The sequence below is a fragment of the Alosa alosa genome, chromosome 8 (genome assembly GCF_017589495.1).
Source record: "Alosa alosa isolate M-15738 ecotype Scorff River chromosome 8, AALO_Geno_1.1, whole genome shotgun sequence".
Lineage (NCBI taxonomy): Eukaryota > Metazoa > Chordata > Actinopteri > Clupeiformes > Clupeidae > Alosa > Alosa alosa.
In genome coordinates, this window is record NC_063196.1 from 23,725,703 (window position 1) to 23,742,611 (window position 16,909).

The 16,909-nt window shown below is 43.6% G+C and overlaps 1 protein-coding gene across 1 annotated transcript; it reads right to left on the reverse strand.

Moving 5' to 3' along the window:
- Nucleotides 1-281: 281 nt before the first annotated feature.
- On the reverse strand, nucleotides 282-16,139 carry elovl4b (ELOVL fatty acid elongase 4b). Its single transcript, XM_048250707.1, has 7 exons — nucleotides 15,878-16,139; nucleotides 13,786-13,880; nucleotides 12,520-12,707; nucleotides 10,089-10,169; nucleotides 3,438-3,609; nucleotides 3,009-3,136; nucleotides 282-2,374 (listed from the first exon to the last, which is right to left on the reverse strand). The coding sequence occupies exons 2-7, from the start codon at nucleotides 13,850-13,852 to the stop codon at nucleotides 2,087-2,089; spliced, it is 924 nt and encodes a 307-aa protein (XP_048106664.1). The 5' UTR covers nucleotides 13,853-13,880; nucleotides 15,878-16,139; the 3' UTR covers nucleotides 282-2,086.
- Nucleotides 16,140-16,909: the final 770 nt, after the last annotated feature.

Below are 16,909 nucleotides of genomic sequence, written 5' to 3' on the forward strand. Positions count from 1 at the left end.
ACAGATGGCTTGCCAGTCAAGTGCTTTTTTGGGGTCAAAAAGGTCAAAGTGTTTATAATGGGGGGGATGGGGTAGCCTGTGTGTGCACATCTCTGTATAAGTGTGGTAGAGGGGATAGCTAAGGGGATACCTTAGTATTCAGCACGGAACACTTTAAACCACCCACACACACTCACACAAACAAACACACACACACACACACATACATGCTATAAGGAATTATGCAAAAAAAACTCTGCATGATATTATACACACACACACACACAGACACACACAGATAGTAACTAGCAAGATGTGGCATCTTCTTTATTTTGGTATAATCTGCATCTGTTTTTGTCATGAAATAACAAATAAAAAGCCCTTCAGTTAGCAGGCTACTACTTTTAGTCTCTGTGGGCCACAGGTGACCTTCACAAAAATCTCACAGAAATACCTGCATGTAATCTTCCAGAAATGCACTAGTGCACACACACACAGTCCACAATACATACATGATCAAGCACAAATGCAATTGATTAACACATGACTTGAGGTACTAAATCAAGTCAGCTATTGTCAGACGCTCCGATATTCAATTCCTCTTTGGGGTTTTAATGAAACGGCTACAAACTGATTTCATTACCAAAAAAAAAGAACCAAAAAAAAAAAAAAAAAAACATTGAACGTTTACATTGTACTGTTTAAAAGACGTTTAAAAAAAACCAAAAAAAAAAAAACCTTCTATAAAGCCTGCATGTAATCCATTCACAATATGAATTTGTTTTAGCGCTTTTTAAATACCTATCTTCATATATATAAACAAAGATTAAACATCCCCTTAACAATAGGAAATGCTAACTTCATTTCATATGGGAAGCCTAGGAAATGGCTAAATCTGAAAGATACCTAGCCCATATTTAGCACAAATCTCTTATTGACCAATACCGTTTTATTCCAGTTATAAAGCACTCCAGTAGACCCAACTCCAACTACTGTCCCCAGCACTGAAACCACACACTTGTGTGGGAGGCTAATGAAGTTAACATTTTCTTTTTTGCCACAGGGGGTTCTTAATTCTGGAATGTTCTATCCCTAACCGAGTTGTATGGTGATTTGGCAGCAAAATTGCCTCAAGACGGTCCCAGCTCTGCTCCTTCCCCTTCGTCACAGCTTTTGAGGCCCGCAAAAAATCTCTGATTCTGTTTCTCCTGCATCATATATCATCATGTATTTTGATTGTTTTGGTTTATTTTGAGTTAGATCTTTTGGGAGTTGTGTGTTCAGGTTGCCAAAGACATCCCTCAATCCTGATAGGCTAAATGGCCATCATTCCATCATTTTGTTTAACATTTATAGACTGAACATGATAATGGTAATGTCTGCTTTTTCTTTTTGTTATTGCAGTTTATACAGCAGCACTCGTCAGCAGGGTGCCACAAGTAGGCCTACTGTAGGTATCACACAGTAGACCTGTCCCAACCTCCTAAAAACCAGACGAGAGCTTTGATTCCTGCTGAAAGCACAGAGGGTGGCCTGATCTAGCGCCTGCAGACCTAGTGCCCTGTGAGTGGTGTTGAAGCAAAGCCAAGCAGAGAGGGTGCTGCTAACATTAGATAGATGGGTAAATAGATAAGGGGGGGGGGACTGGAACAAGCAGAAAAAAGTACGAAAAGAAAGAAAAGGGGAGAAACTGACAGGACAAGAATGAAAGGAATAGGAGAGGGAGAGAGAGGGAAAGAGAGAGAGAAAGAGAGAGAAGAGAAAATCCATATCCTATGAATATCTGAGCAGCTCTGTTTGGTGTGTGTTGTGGTGTGTTGAGAGAGAGAGAGAGAGAGAGAGACAGACAGACACTGAAGAAAATTGCACAGTTAGGTACATGCGGTACTGAGGACCTGAAAAGAGGGAGAGTGCGACACACAACAGGAAGTGAAACGGAAGCACCACCTACACACATCCTCTTCCCTTCCCGTCAATCAATCATATTCTCAACATAACCTGTGGGAGTTACACAAACCCCGCCTTCAAACCCCACCCCGGCTGGTCCTCCTCTGTGTTTATTGGTCCAGGCGAGACAGATCCCTCCCCTCTCCTCCTAGTATTGGCCCTAATCTCTCTTTGCCCTTCCTTTCTTCTGCTTCTTCCCGTTCTCCTCCGACATCACCTCGTCGGTCATCTTGCCGACGCCGTTGGTTAATGTGGAGACGTTGCCGTTGGCGACAGCCTTGGCGGCGGGGTGGCGCGGCTTGCGGCGGTAGGTCTGGTAGTAGAAGTTGCCGAAGAGGATGATGAAGGTGATGGCGTAGCAAATCAGAGTCCACTGCATCCAGCTAGGGAAGGGGCAGCCAGTGTACAGAGAGTGGGCCGCGTGGCCGATAGTCACGTGGAACTGGATCTGTCACACGCACACACACATATACACACACACACACACACACACATACACATATACACACACACATGCACACACACACATATACACACACACACGCACACACATACACATATACACACACACATGCACGCAGGCACACACACACACACGCACACGCACACACACACACACGCACACATATGCACACACACACGCACACGCACACATATGCGCACACACACACACATATACACACACACATGCACGCAGGCCCACACACACAAACACACGCACACACACACATATACACACACACATGCACGCAGGCACACACACGCACACAAGTATTGAGAAAACACAAAAACACACACATAGAGGTAAGCAAATGGTCACAAGCTCATCAACACTCAAACATAGAGATATTACAAATGCACACAAACACATGCACAAACACACTGTTAATGTAAGCCAGATCATATTATTTTGGACCAAACCCGACTGGTTCATGACATTGATGCGGTCTCCAAAGAGCCCTGCTGCTCTGCCTCTCTCACCATCTGAATGATAGACAGGTATTTCATTACTCTCTCCATCTGAACGATAGTCAGGTATTTCTTTTCCCTTACCATCTGAATGATAGTCAGGTATCTCTTACCATCTGAATGATAGTCAGGTATTTCTTCCACCACAGGTAGCGTTGGATGCTCGGGCCGAAGGCAGCCAGCCCGTAGTACAGGTACATGAGGACGTGGATACCTGAGTTGATGGAAGCACCGAAGAAAGCTGCCGAGAGATAATAATAGGGTTTACTTTAAACATCAAATTCAAAGCTGCTGAGAGATAATAATAGGGTTCACTTTAAACATCAGAATATTAGGGTTCACTTTAAACATCAGAATATTAGGGTTCACTTTAAACATGAGACACAGATTAAAGTTACAATCATCATTTTTTTCATAATTCCTTATAGCAGTTTGTGTGTCTGTGTGTGTGTGTGTATGAGTGTGTGTGTGTGTGTGTGTGTGTGTCTGGGTGTGTATGTGTGTGCATGTGTGTGTGTGTGTGTATTCAGACATGTACTCACATTGCCCACCAGGAACCCACTTGATGCCAATCCACCAGAGGATGAACATGGTGCAGTGGTGGTAGACATGGAGGAAGCTGACCTGGTTGAACTTCTTCCTCAGGATGAAGAACACTGTGTCCAGATACTCCACTCCCTTCGAGATGTAGTACCACCACAACGCCGACGCTATCTGAGAGTGACCCAACACAGTAAACAAACAACACCGTAAACAAACAACACACCTTTAACGCAGTAAACAAACAACACACCTTTAACCATCTCTGCATCTACAATGTGTCTGCAAAAATATAAAAGAAGTATATCTAAGGTAAATCCAGTTATACAAGTATACTCTTTTGATCCCGTGAGGGAAATTGGTCTCTGCATTTATCCCAATCTGTGAATTAGTGAAGCACACTCAGCACACAGTGAACACACATTGAGGTGAAGCACACACTAATCCCGGCGCGGTGAGCTGCCTGCAACAACAGCGGCGCTCGGGGAGCAGTGAGGGGTTAGGTGCCTAAAGCATGAATAGCTCTTTTTGATTGATAAGACAAATTTTAACATGAAATTGAACTGTTATAATTGATTTACTATCAATATCTCATTGCTTTTTACGCATAATACATTTAAATGTTAAAACAGCTTGCCATGGATACACACACAGTGTAAGCTCTGCGTTTTCTGACAGGTGAGGTGAGAGGTCCTGAGGCAGAGCCTGAATTCGGGCGGTGTGTGCACGTCTGTTTGGTTGCCATCTGTACCTTTTTGAAACGGGAACTGTGGACTAGCTGTAAGCTTAGGCTTTATCTAACCAAGCGGGGCCAGAGCGTAGGTTAGCCACGGATAAAACAGGCTGGCATCCCCTGGTTCATTCATTCACACATTAGCTTCATATAGACACTCTTTCACATCTTTGCACACTCTACCGGTTAGGGGCTCACAAGTTACCCAGCAACCAACATTCGTGCATAACGTATCTTCATAGTATTTTTGTGAGTGCAACATCAGTCATTGGCAGTCCTTTTTCACACATGACAGACTCTGCTAAGAACAAAAGAGGCATCAAAGGAAGTGCTCTGACCACAAGTTGAGCTTGCACAAGTCTTTGATCAGTTAGGACATCAAACGGCATCAACAGCAAGGGTTGCCACAAATGACCAGCATATCATTTGAAACTTCATTAACCCTTAAAGGAGTACCGTCACACCGGTGTGACGGGAATGTTGGGAAATGAACGTTCTAAAGAATATCTGGGTTCATTGAATTCAACATAGAATTTTAGAACCTTCAATTGTTGCGGAACTTAGAACGTTCAAAAACCTACACCTTTAAGGGTTAAGAACTGACGGCTGCTCTCTGATGTGTCCGGTCAAGCGTGAGATTAACAACGTCCTCAGAGACGTCATGGTGGAATGAGTCGGTAAACTTCGCACATGACAGTAATGGGGAACAGTGGAAACTGGGTGTGAACTGTCACCCAGTAAACCCAGTTTAACCCTTAAAGGAGTACCGTCACACCGGTGTGACGGGAATGTTGAGAAATGAACATTCTAAAGAATATCTGGGTTCATTGAATTCAACATAGAATTTTAGAACCTTCAATTGTTGCGGAACTTAGAATGTTCAAAAACCTACACCTTTAAGGGTTAATGCTTAGCGCTAAGTTAGGGGTGACTAATTGACCCCTGGGGGTAGAGTCTGCTAACAACCATAATCCTCTCTTCCAATAATCTAGTTGATTAAAAAAAATCACTTTCTGAACTTTGCAAGATCCTCAAGCTGCTACTTCAGTCAGTTTTCTTCATTTTTCCGCAATCTATCCTCTTTTCATTCACTAAAGACATTTAGTATTCCGACAATCCGGGGGGATTCACCTTAGAGGATTAGTCTCAGCAGCATACCTGCGTCTAAGAAAGCCTGAATTACAGCCTGCCCGGGCTCACCACATACTACACATAAATCTCTACACAGTCAGTGTTGAAGGACCAATACTCTATTTATACAATTCTACAGCTACTACACACAAATCTCTACACAGGCAGTGTTGAAGGACCAATACTCTATTTATACAATTCTACAGAAAAAGTTGGCTTCCTTTATTTACATTTCTATATATGAGAATATTCCGCTCCCATTAATTGCTACGAATGCTGTGACCACTTGCTGTAAAATATGAAGTCAGCTAAATGTCAAAATGTGATTTATAAGTATGAATAAGACACGCAGCAAAAAATCTAAATCTAACCTGTTATTAATCTTATATTAAGATCATCTATTTGGTATTATTTGAAGTAGGGGAGAGCCGGAGAGTTGAAACACTTTTTAATTAAACGTAATTGACAAAGCGATCGTACCACACTAAAAGCTAATATTTGGTCACTAGTAACCTACATCTGTCCTCTGTCAAATACAGATGCATTTTCAGCTTTGAACAAAACCGTTCAGGAATTATTACAACAAAAGTGGGATGTGCGTAATGTTTCATTCGTCCCTCCTGGTCGGGACAGTTGAAACAACATAAGGGGCCGAATGAAACATACAGTTTAAGGCATATAAACGTCCAACAACTTCGACATTTTACTACATATCATGAATGGTACTCCCAAAAGGTTTTATTTTAGATAGATAGGCTATACATCTTTTCATCTTGCCATCATCATGAAGCGTGTATGAAGCGTTTTTTGAAATATCATGCCCTGTGGATGATTCTGCCATGTTTATAGCTAGAACGGTAAGCTTTCCCATTTATATCGTGTTTATATTGTTAAAAATGTAATTTCACTAGGTTTTTACATGGGTTAGGCCACTGCACATCCAAATAAGTAGGCTTAACGACCCACTGGCCGTCAGTCTCCATAGGATAACATGGGAAAACTCGACCCCCTGTCTGGTGGGCCCAAATGTATTTTCATCTTCCTAAAACTGTTTTTCCATGTCTCACCTCCATAAATGGTTGTTTAAAGATATTTGTGCATTTAATTAAAATACATGGAGTTATAGCCTGGTCTAGCCCCGACAAAGACATATGTCACTATAGCTTGTTTTGCTTTCCATGTAAACAAGCATGCGATATGAAAGTCTGGGATTGTGGAGAACACTAAATGGTCTACTGAATAAGCATTAAGTCAAACCTTTAAATGAAAAACACTCATTGATAATCGAAAAAATGTAACCGCAAATGAAGTTTACTTTTGCGCATCAAAACTCGTTTATCGCCAGTAACTCCGTGATAAAATTACATAGCAGGAAGATATTTGGCTGATAGAGCATGTTAACCTCCTTCTATGTTTTGACCGAAGGACGTCAGTCTATCATCATTACACTCGGAGAAAACTGGATTGTTTCATTCGTCCCGTGTTTCAATCGTCCCGGCTCTCCCCTATGATTAGAATTACCTAGCACTCTCTCAAAAGATCCTTTTCACTTAATTTAAGAAGACTTTGACTTATTTTAAGGAGTCTTATCAAGACAAATTTGCTTGTTTTCAGGAAGAAACGTCATAAAATAAGTTAACCTTTTCTTAAATGAAGTCAAATGATTTTCGTGAGAAGTTATCAGTTTTTGCAGTGGATTATTTAAATACACATATTTGCATACAATGTAGAGAATATACAGTATAAAAGTAGGACTGATATATCCTGTGAGAATATACAGTATAAAAGTAGGACTAGTATAAAAGTAGGACTGATATATCCTGTGAGAATATACAGTATAAAAGTAGGACTAAAACGTCCTGTGAGGCCAAAGATCGGAGTAGGGATACAGACTAGGACCTTTCACTTAGAAAAGGATATGCTGATGTCTCTAATCTTTAAGAAAGCCAACACTGCCAAGACTAGTATGTGAGTGTGAGTGTGTGTGTCCATTGTGTCCATGTCTGTCGGGATAGAGACACGTAAGAAGGCCATTGGCGGGCCCAACAAGTGGTCAGACACACGCCCCGCCCATTCGGCACAATAGTCCCTGCCCACTGTGACCTGGCCTCACTAGCGAAGGGCGTGGTGCCAACCGCATGCTGCCCAGGCCAACTCGAGCTCGGTCACACACACACACACACACCTACAGAGTGCAAGCAGTAGACTACTCATGCTAACTGCTAGAACAAAGTAGTAGTCAATTGACCTGTCGCTAAGCGCCACCCTTAGAACACTGATGAGCCAATGACAGTCCAGCCTCAACGGGACTCGGACATCAGCTCGGACAACTCCATAGGAAACAACAGGGAGGAGGCATAAAATGACAAATTAATGGTTATTTATGGAGTTTATTAACTCAAAAAACCCGACGGATAACCACAGTCAAACATTTTGCATGGGGGACGTGTAATACTGATAGGCGGTACCCCGAGAGGCTAGAAAACGGGGTATATTTTCATCAACAGTACCCTACAGGACGTCTCTTGCGTTTGCAACAGCTCAACGTAATATAATGTAGGCTACTAAGCCAACAACGTGGGTTTTTGCACGGTGATTTGCACGGCTACTCGCCACAACTGCTTGTCACCTTGTATGTATTCTAAAGTTTTGAATACACCCCTCCATAGCATAATTAAGTCCCTTTTGATAGCTTCTGGAGGAAAGTAAATCCTTTATCGACCAAGACGTCCTCAAAGCCTGCTTTCATATACTGTCAGCTGCCATTGTCCACAATGTATTTCTAATCAAGTCTGGTTTGTTTGTCCGAGTTTTCAGACGGTAACAATGGGGGGCGGGGCTTAGCGACAGGTCAATTGCCAGTGACTGTAATTAGCATCAGTAACAAGCCAGTGTTTCCCATACATTGACTTATTTGTGGCGGCACACCACAATATCAACATTGACCACCACACAATGATTTTCCTGGTTGTACTAAATTGTGCTTCAATCTGGTTAGAATCATAACCACACTGCACTAATTTGTTAAAAACTGTTGCATTCAGGTTCATTCTGCAAACCTACCACCACAGATAGAATTCAATTCTGTGGGAAACACTACAAACAATCACTTATTAGAACACACACCCTTTGCAAATTACTTGAAATAAACATGAGTGGGAAACCATTGCTCGAAAATGCAAAGGAAATTGTAGTCATGAAAGGAAGGGAACTATGTTTTATTATTAGCAAGGCTGACAATGACTGTCAGATCATACTACATTGACAAGGACCACTAGAGCATCATTAACAGTGGGATGTTATATCAGTAAACTGCCCGTACTTGTTTGCTCTGCAGTTGCATTATTTCATTTATGAAACATGTCAACATATGTCATGCTTATTTTTTAACTTAGATGAGGTATAGATTTCTTTTCGTGGGTACTTTCTTGGGCAGGAAAAGGGAAGCTTTTTGGGTGTAATACACACTTCATTGCACCACAGGAAACGCCCTCTCTGTATTCTCAGAATAAGAGTGGTCAGTCACACAGTATGTCTCAATCACAAATGCACTATATTAGCAACTCAGTCACACAATGCATATCACAATAACACTAACTCAGTCACACAGTATGTCTCAATCACAAATGCACTATATTAGCAACTCAGTCACACACTGCATATCACAATAACACTAACTCAGTCACACACAACACTGCATATCACAATAACACTAACTCAGTCACACACAACACTGCATATCACAATTCAACAAACTTCAAAACATCTCAGAGGCTTCATGCCTGAGCATGATGCACTGAACCTACTGTATGCTCTTAATACACATGATGGTCAGTGACTGGACACTGTGACTACATGCTTCTCTATGACACCTGCTTTAAATCCAGAGCTCATCATAAGACATCAGCCAACACCACAGAAGCAGTTACATACAGGATATGATGTCAGGGGCAGGATATCAAGAGAGGAACATTGACTGTAATGCCAGTTGTTGTATTGCGCTGTGCTGTACATGGAAACTACTAGAGGTGCAGTCCTGTGCTGGGTTCCGATTGGTTATCATCACTGAGTGAGCCTCCTACTTTGTTATAGTGCAACGTGCCATCAACAAAACACAACAAAAACCAACACAAGAAGAGAGATCAAATGTCAGAGGCCGGTGGTACAATGGAACATTGCTGACTGAACTGCACTGCATTCATACAGACCACGGTACTGATAGGGTGTTTGCCTTTGATTTCTTCTTTTCTTTTGTTTTTATTACTTTATTTAAATATAGTGCTTTCATTTACAATCCAATCATTATGACAGGTCTTCTTCTACTGCACTACTATTTAACATTTTTACATTTTGCCCTTCAAAAATAGACAATTGATTTCTTCTTTAAGGACGCTAGTTTTTGTAGTTTTGTAGAAGGCATTTTTCTTGGGATTTGGACGTTTTGAACTTTTTTGGGGCGCATTTGACTTTTTTTATGCATTACTATGAACAAATTTCCCAGACTGTGTCAAGGCTTTCCATACTTTTCCAGGCCTTGACTGGAACACAGTATTTCATAATTCCATACTTCTCCAGATCTGCCCAAGCACCCTGTACTGATGAAGTGAGTGAACTCCATCAGACCATGTGAAGAGAGTGAGCAGAGAGGGGTGATTAACCCTTAAAGGTGTAGGTTTTTAAACGTTCTAAGTTCCGCAACAATTAAAGGTTCTAAAATTCTATGTTGAATTCAATGAACCCAGATATTCTTTAGAACGTTCATTTCTCAACATTCCCGTCACACTCTTACCCTGAGCTCATTGACATCCTTGGAGTCGCTGACTGGCTGGCAGAGGTAGCTGTAGCCGGCTGCTCTAGAACCCAGGAGGAGCTGTGAGAATCAGAGAAGAAAAGAGAAAAGACCAGGTGAGAAGACAGGCGAGACCAGGTGAGAGAGCACAGGTGAGACCAGGTTAGAGCAAGTGAGGCCAGGTAAGAAGACAGGTGAGACCAGGTGAGAAGACAGGTGAGACCAGGTGTAAGAGCGCAGGTGAGACCAGGTGAGAGAGCACAGGTGAGACCAGGTGAGAGAGCACAGGTGAAAGACTAGAGGTGCGTTCAAATTTGGCAAACATTAGCGAATGTTTGTAGCGAACATGTTTTCTCTGAACAGTTAAATGTGAACGATTTGGTGTTAACATTCCATTGCAACGGTAACTGCGTTGTTACTTTTGTCAAGCTCACGTCGAGCTCCAATGGATGTTCGCAAAGAACTACCTCCTCAGACTGTTTGCGAGTGTTTGCAAACATTCGCCAAAAACTCAAGGCAAACAGTAACTTGTTTGCAAACGCCTACGTTTGGGAATTCAGGTGAGACCAGGTGAGAAGACAGGAGAAAGCACTTTAATGTTACATTCACAAAGCTGTAAATGAAATGTAACATACATTCACCGAAATGACACACTTTATACATATAAACATGTGCATGCTCCTATATACAAATGAGATGGACGGTAGTGTAAACACACACACACACACACACACACATACACATGCACATGCTAACAGCCTTGAGAGCAATAAAAATACAAAAAAATGTCAAACTATTCTTTCTGCATATGTAAACAGATCATCAACTCTATTTCTCTCTCTCTCTCTCTCACACACACACACACAGACACACACACACACAAACAAACAAACAAACATTCCACTACCCACATACAGTACTAGGGAGTAGAGTAGATCAGAGCTGAGGAGAGATGAGTAAAACAGAGTAAGGAAGAGGGTCTGGGATTCAGGATGTGTCTGTGGTGCGGCCGTAGTGTTTTACAGCCGCAGTCTGTCTGTGTGTCTGTGTTGCGCATACCTGTCAACATTGACCTGACAACTGTCTGTGTTGCGGCCGTAGTGTTTTACAGCCGTTGTCTGTCTGTCTGTCTGTGTTGCGGCCGTAGTGTTTTACAGCCGTTGTCTGTCTGTCTGTCTGTCTGTGTGCATTCTGCCTTTCGTGTGTTCAGGTCCCGCCTCCTCCTTGATTGCTGGAGTTCCTGGTAGGGCTGATTGGGCAGCCTTTTAAAGGCTCAAGTTGGCATTTGTTGCCAACAGCAGATCCGCGGTTGTGGGAATCGTGGATGACTGTGTGATATTGTGCTGTACTGTATTGTGGTGTGTTGTGAGTGTGTCTTCCACAGCTGAAGCTGTGTGTTAGTGCGTGCACAGGCAGTAGACCTGCTCATAGCCTAAAACTAATGTTGCAGTGTGTGCCAGGATCAGCAATCTACTCCCAGTGGGGAGGGTGTTTGTTTGTGTGTTTGTTTTTACTTCATACTTTAGTTTTGTTATTGTCTGGTGTTGCCGCATCTGTTCGTCTGAACTTTTATTTTCATTTAAAAATAACCCCATTCATCTTGTATGTTTACTTCCTTGCTTGTGTTTACTTTTTCTCATTAGTTTAAATAAACTGTTTAGGCCCCCGTATGCTCCTAGGCATTAAAAAGGGCTCTGTATGGCCGCACAAAATCAGAAAATACTTTCAAATATAGTTTTGTGCCTTCATGTAGATTGGACAGTTTAATGTGGGGGAGAGAGAGAGGTGGGATTGGGATTGAGAGAGGTGGGATTGGGATTGAGAGAGAGGTGGGATTGGGATTGAGAGAGGTGGGATTGGGATTGAGAGAGGTGGGATTGGGTGGGGTGGGGGGTGGGATTGGGGGAGAGAGAGGTGGGATTGGGATTGAGAGAGGTGGGATGGGGGGGATTGGGGGAGAGAGAGGTGGGATTGGGATTGAGAGAGGTGAGATTGGGGGGTGGGATTGGGGGGGTGGGGGGTGGGATTGGGAAATGACTGTAGGCCAGAGTTCAACACGGGTTCCTGTGGGGAATTTAGACCCGAATGTGGTATGGAGGCTCCTGCTGGCACCTCAGCACACACACACACACACACACGCGCCTTCTGCTGGCACCTCAGCTCCTCCCACTGCCTATGGTTTAACTTCTAGTGGACATGTGCACATACTGCTGGATGAGGGAGAGCCCTTCTGAGGCTCTGATCACACACACAGATGTACACACGCTCATGCACATACACACATGGAAACACCCTTGTTGAAGGTGGGTTGCATGCAGTTGAGGAGGACCATGCTGAAGTTGTAGACGATGAGGGTCTCTGTCTCTCTCTCTCTCTTTCACACACACACACACACACACACACACACACACACACACACACAGGCCCTCACCTCTTTGCAGATATAGAAGTTGAGGAGGACCATGCTGAAGTTGTAGACGATGAGGGTCTTGCGGAGCTGGAAGGGCTCTCTGTTCTGCATGTAGCGAGGCCCCGCCCACAGGAAGAGCAGGTACAGCTGACTTATGGCCAGAGTGGGCCATGGAGATGACATCATCGGCCATGTCTCCACCCGCTTGTCTAAAGCACGCACGCACACCCACACACACGCATATACACACGCATACACACACACACACAAATGTGTGTAAATAAGTGAGACTCTATAAATACACCTGTAAATACACTACAGTGTGCACCATATACCTGTGATGCACACACACACACACAAAATGTTTCTCGCTTTAAGACACACACGCATGTGCACATACCACACACTCAGCTTCAAGTTCATTCTGTTTCTCCCTCACCATCTCTCTTTCTATAGGTATAAGTATATATACTCTTTTGATCCCTGTATTTAACCCAATCCGTGAATTAGTGAAACACAAACAGCACACAGTGAACGCACATTGAGGTGAAGCACACACTAATGCTGGCACAGTGAGCTGCCCGCTACAGCGGCGCTCGGGGAGCAGTGAGGGGTTAGGTGCCTTGCTCAAGGGCACTTCAGCCGTGGCCCAATGGTCGGGGCTCGAACCGGCAACCCTCCGGTTACAAGTCCAGAGTGCTAACCAGTGGGCCACGGCTGCCCTAACACACACACACGCGATGCATGTGCACATACCACACAAATTCTCTCATTTTGTTTCTCCTGCACCATCTCTCTCTCTCTCTCTCTCACACACACACACACACACAAACACACACCCTTGTGCTCAACATTACTGTCAGTTTCACAGGAGGATCTTATAAAGCAGATGTTACAACACCTCATTGTTCCTGTGTGTCATGAGGTAAGGCATGCTTGCAGATTAGCTCTGATGTGATTAAGTCATTCCCCAGAGATTGAGCACAACACTCCAATCTCCTATCATTTTGCAGGATCATGTGATGGATGAGAGCACCACCATGTTTCATTGCTGCCAGTGAGTATAACACTGCTGTAAACAGCATGCCATTCCATACAATGGTTGACTCATAAGCCACAGAGGTGACTACTTATCTCTATGATAAACCCTTTATGCACCTCCACACACACACACACACACACACACACACACACACACACACACACACACACCGATATTCTGACATGCATACAGTACGTACGCACAAAGACACACACAGACACACACGCACACCCTCTCTGTCTCACCTGCTATGGTAAGACTCCATTTGTAGAAATCTACCGTGTCGTTTATCCAGTGAGTGACTGTCTCCATGCTTGCAGTCGGGGGATAACTCTCCTGCCTGTCACAGAAACATGGAGGGTGTCACAAGCTTGGGACCACAAAGGTGAAACAGCCATGCAGCTGGTTCATCGGCATCCACGACACACTATTTTTCTTTTTTTCCAGAAATACTGTGTGTGTGTGTGTATGGGTGGTAATGTCTTTAACCTGTTTGTCAAAGGTCTCTTAGCAACTTATCCTCTGTTGGAGACTAATCTGCACCAAGGGTCCACAAAACACAGCAACAACTCAGCACATTCATTAAAACATAATTTGTTACACTAAAACTTCAACCAATGAGGCCATTTCCTCTGCCACTGAAGGCCTCTGAGAGTTCTACAGTTCAATAACGGAACACTTCGCCATAACTGCACAGAACATGCAGAAGGTCCCAGTGATATTCCTTCTGTGTTGAGACTGTCTGCTAAGGCTCTGTTGTCCATGGTGACAGAATTGTAAGTTCATTACAAAGGATTGAGCTCTGCTAACATAAGAAGGATTCTATCTCTCTTTCTCTCTCCATCTGTGTGTGTCCTCAGTTCTTCCTCTCTTCCCTCCCTCACACACACACACACACACACACAATGTGGTTATGCCACCCAGGATGTAAAATAGGGACACAAATGTGTAGACAAGTAAGCTAGTCACCCACGTAGGCCTCCATTAGAAAGGAATGTTACCCAAATGCCCTGTCGCTACTCTTAGACACAAAAAGGGAACAGCACTCCATTAGCCTACATGTTCGGTTGCCTTGTAATACAGATAGGCAAATGCCCCATCCACTTTTCGTAATCTTGCAGTGTGGTAATTCTAACTGTATTATTTATTAGCTGGTGGGCTATCCTTGTTGTTAGCATCAATTATGAACGAGAACTTTGGGTAGTCCTGGCGGCTACAAGTGGACGCTGACTTGCGAGACTGATAACATGGTGGTGTTGGGTGTCAGCGCCACGCACGTCTTTTCCCCCTGGGTGCCCCCAAACAGGTCACACCATCTAACTATTTTGTTAACGTGTTGTTGAAGATCACTGCAATTTTAAAACGTGACTTTGGTGTGTGGAATACACTGAAGCTATCTAACAATTGCATATTAGCGTCACATTAGACCAAGGGAGAGGCAACAGGACTGTTTTTTTTTTTTTAAAAACATAAAAACAGGCCGGACAGTGCGCGGGGTGACCGAAACACAAAGCCTCGGGGCGCGTGTGTCAGCAGGTTTGTCGCGGACATATCAGGCTGCTTAATTCCATTTGATCTACGAGCTTAAATGTAAGTACACAGGCTGGCCAAGCCCGACCCACATCCTCTCGGGGTAACGTTTACAACGATCGTGCACCAGTGCGGCCTTTAGACCTTTAAACCAGCCGACGCTTCACAAAGGCGAACTGCTCAAAAAGAAACATGTTTTGTTTCCCCTTCCATGAACCAGTCACTCGCAGTATAAACAATTTAGCATGTGGTGGCCATATACCCACCAAAAGCCGGATGCGACTGAGCAGTACGTGCTCGGCACGGTCTGCCCAGGGTTGCAACAAGTTGAATGAACGAAGTCTAGCCTATCCCCTTTTCCACAGAAATCAACATTGTTGATGGAACTCTGCTATGTAAGCATATAGTCAACTGCCTGACCAAAATCCAAACCTAATAGTGAATGCCAACGTGCAAGAGCATATGCGAGCCAATCCTGCTTGAAGTCACGAAGACTTGCAATAGTTGTCTAATCCCATATTCTCATAGGCTATATATGTGGACACCTGCATGTGTTTTAACACTGCTGTAGACACAAAGTTATCTCTGTGTAGCCTAAAAAGAACACACAGGCAGTCTGACGTAATCGGTTACTAAGCTACTGCGTTCATTTCCTGAAAATGAATAAGACTAAACGGGTGATAGGCCTGTTTATACGTGGCCTATCGTGTCAATTAGTGGACTGCAATGCCGAAGTGGTTAAGAACGCAGGTCTAATTTTGTTGCAATATATTGGAGATTTTGAGACATGAAGCTTATCATTCTTACCTTATTTAGATCACACTCTCCTTTGATACATCCGGTGAGATGCCGGGGACTTCCAATAATGTAATTAAATTGCAATGCGGCTAAAACAACGCAGCGTTACGGTAGACCTACATATACTGAAGCGTTTACAGTGCGTCATGAAATAAGGGATTTGTCAGAAACCCACACAGTACAAAAAAGCTAAAGAAATGTAACTAAATAGCTGTTTCCACGAGGTCCGTTAGTGCGTGTGCGCGCATCCCCTTTCCTCACGACCGGGGAGACCGGTGCAGCCCATATGGGAGCGCGCATGTGCGAACGGGACAAGCCTGGCGTGGGAGGATGAGTGCGCTGAAGCTAGCTGTTGAAGGGTTAATTGAATAGTCCCTGAATAGCCGTTCCTAGATCAGCTCTTAAGTTCAGTCTTCGGTGACGAACCCGATAGACTATTAATGAACCGGAGAGGCAGATGGGAGGCGAAGTTTTCTTAAGCAGGAATAGCGGCTTAACCTTTAAACACTGTTCGTTGCTTCCCCCCTTAATTTACTGCTCTTAAATACCAATACCATGACAAAAAGTATTATTTAATAGAACATTTGTTGTAAAGAGAGCCTTATTAGAACATTAACATCTACAAAATGTGTGTGGGTTTGTGGGTGTGGGTGTGTGTCTTTGTATGTATGGAACACTGGTGGTTCACATGCACCAGTGGCAAGATGACAACATGAACTGTGTGTGTCTGTGTGTGTGTGAGAGAGAGTGGGTGTAAATGTGTGTGTGTGTGTGTGTGTGTGTGCATACATGCATGTGTGTGCAAACATTGGTGGTTCACATGCACATGTGGCAACATGACAACATGAACTGACAACATGAACTGAGTGTGTTTGCGTGTACTGTGTGTGTGTACATGTGTGTGTATGTGTGTGTGTGTGTCTGTGTGTGCGGGGTGTGTAGGGTGTGTTGTGTGTGTGTGTGCTTCTGTGTGTGCGTGCATGCATGTACATGCATGTGTGTGCGAATATTGGTGGTTCACATACACAAGTAGCAACATGA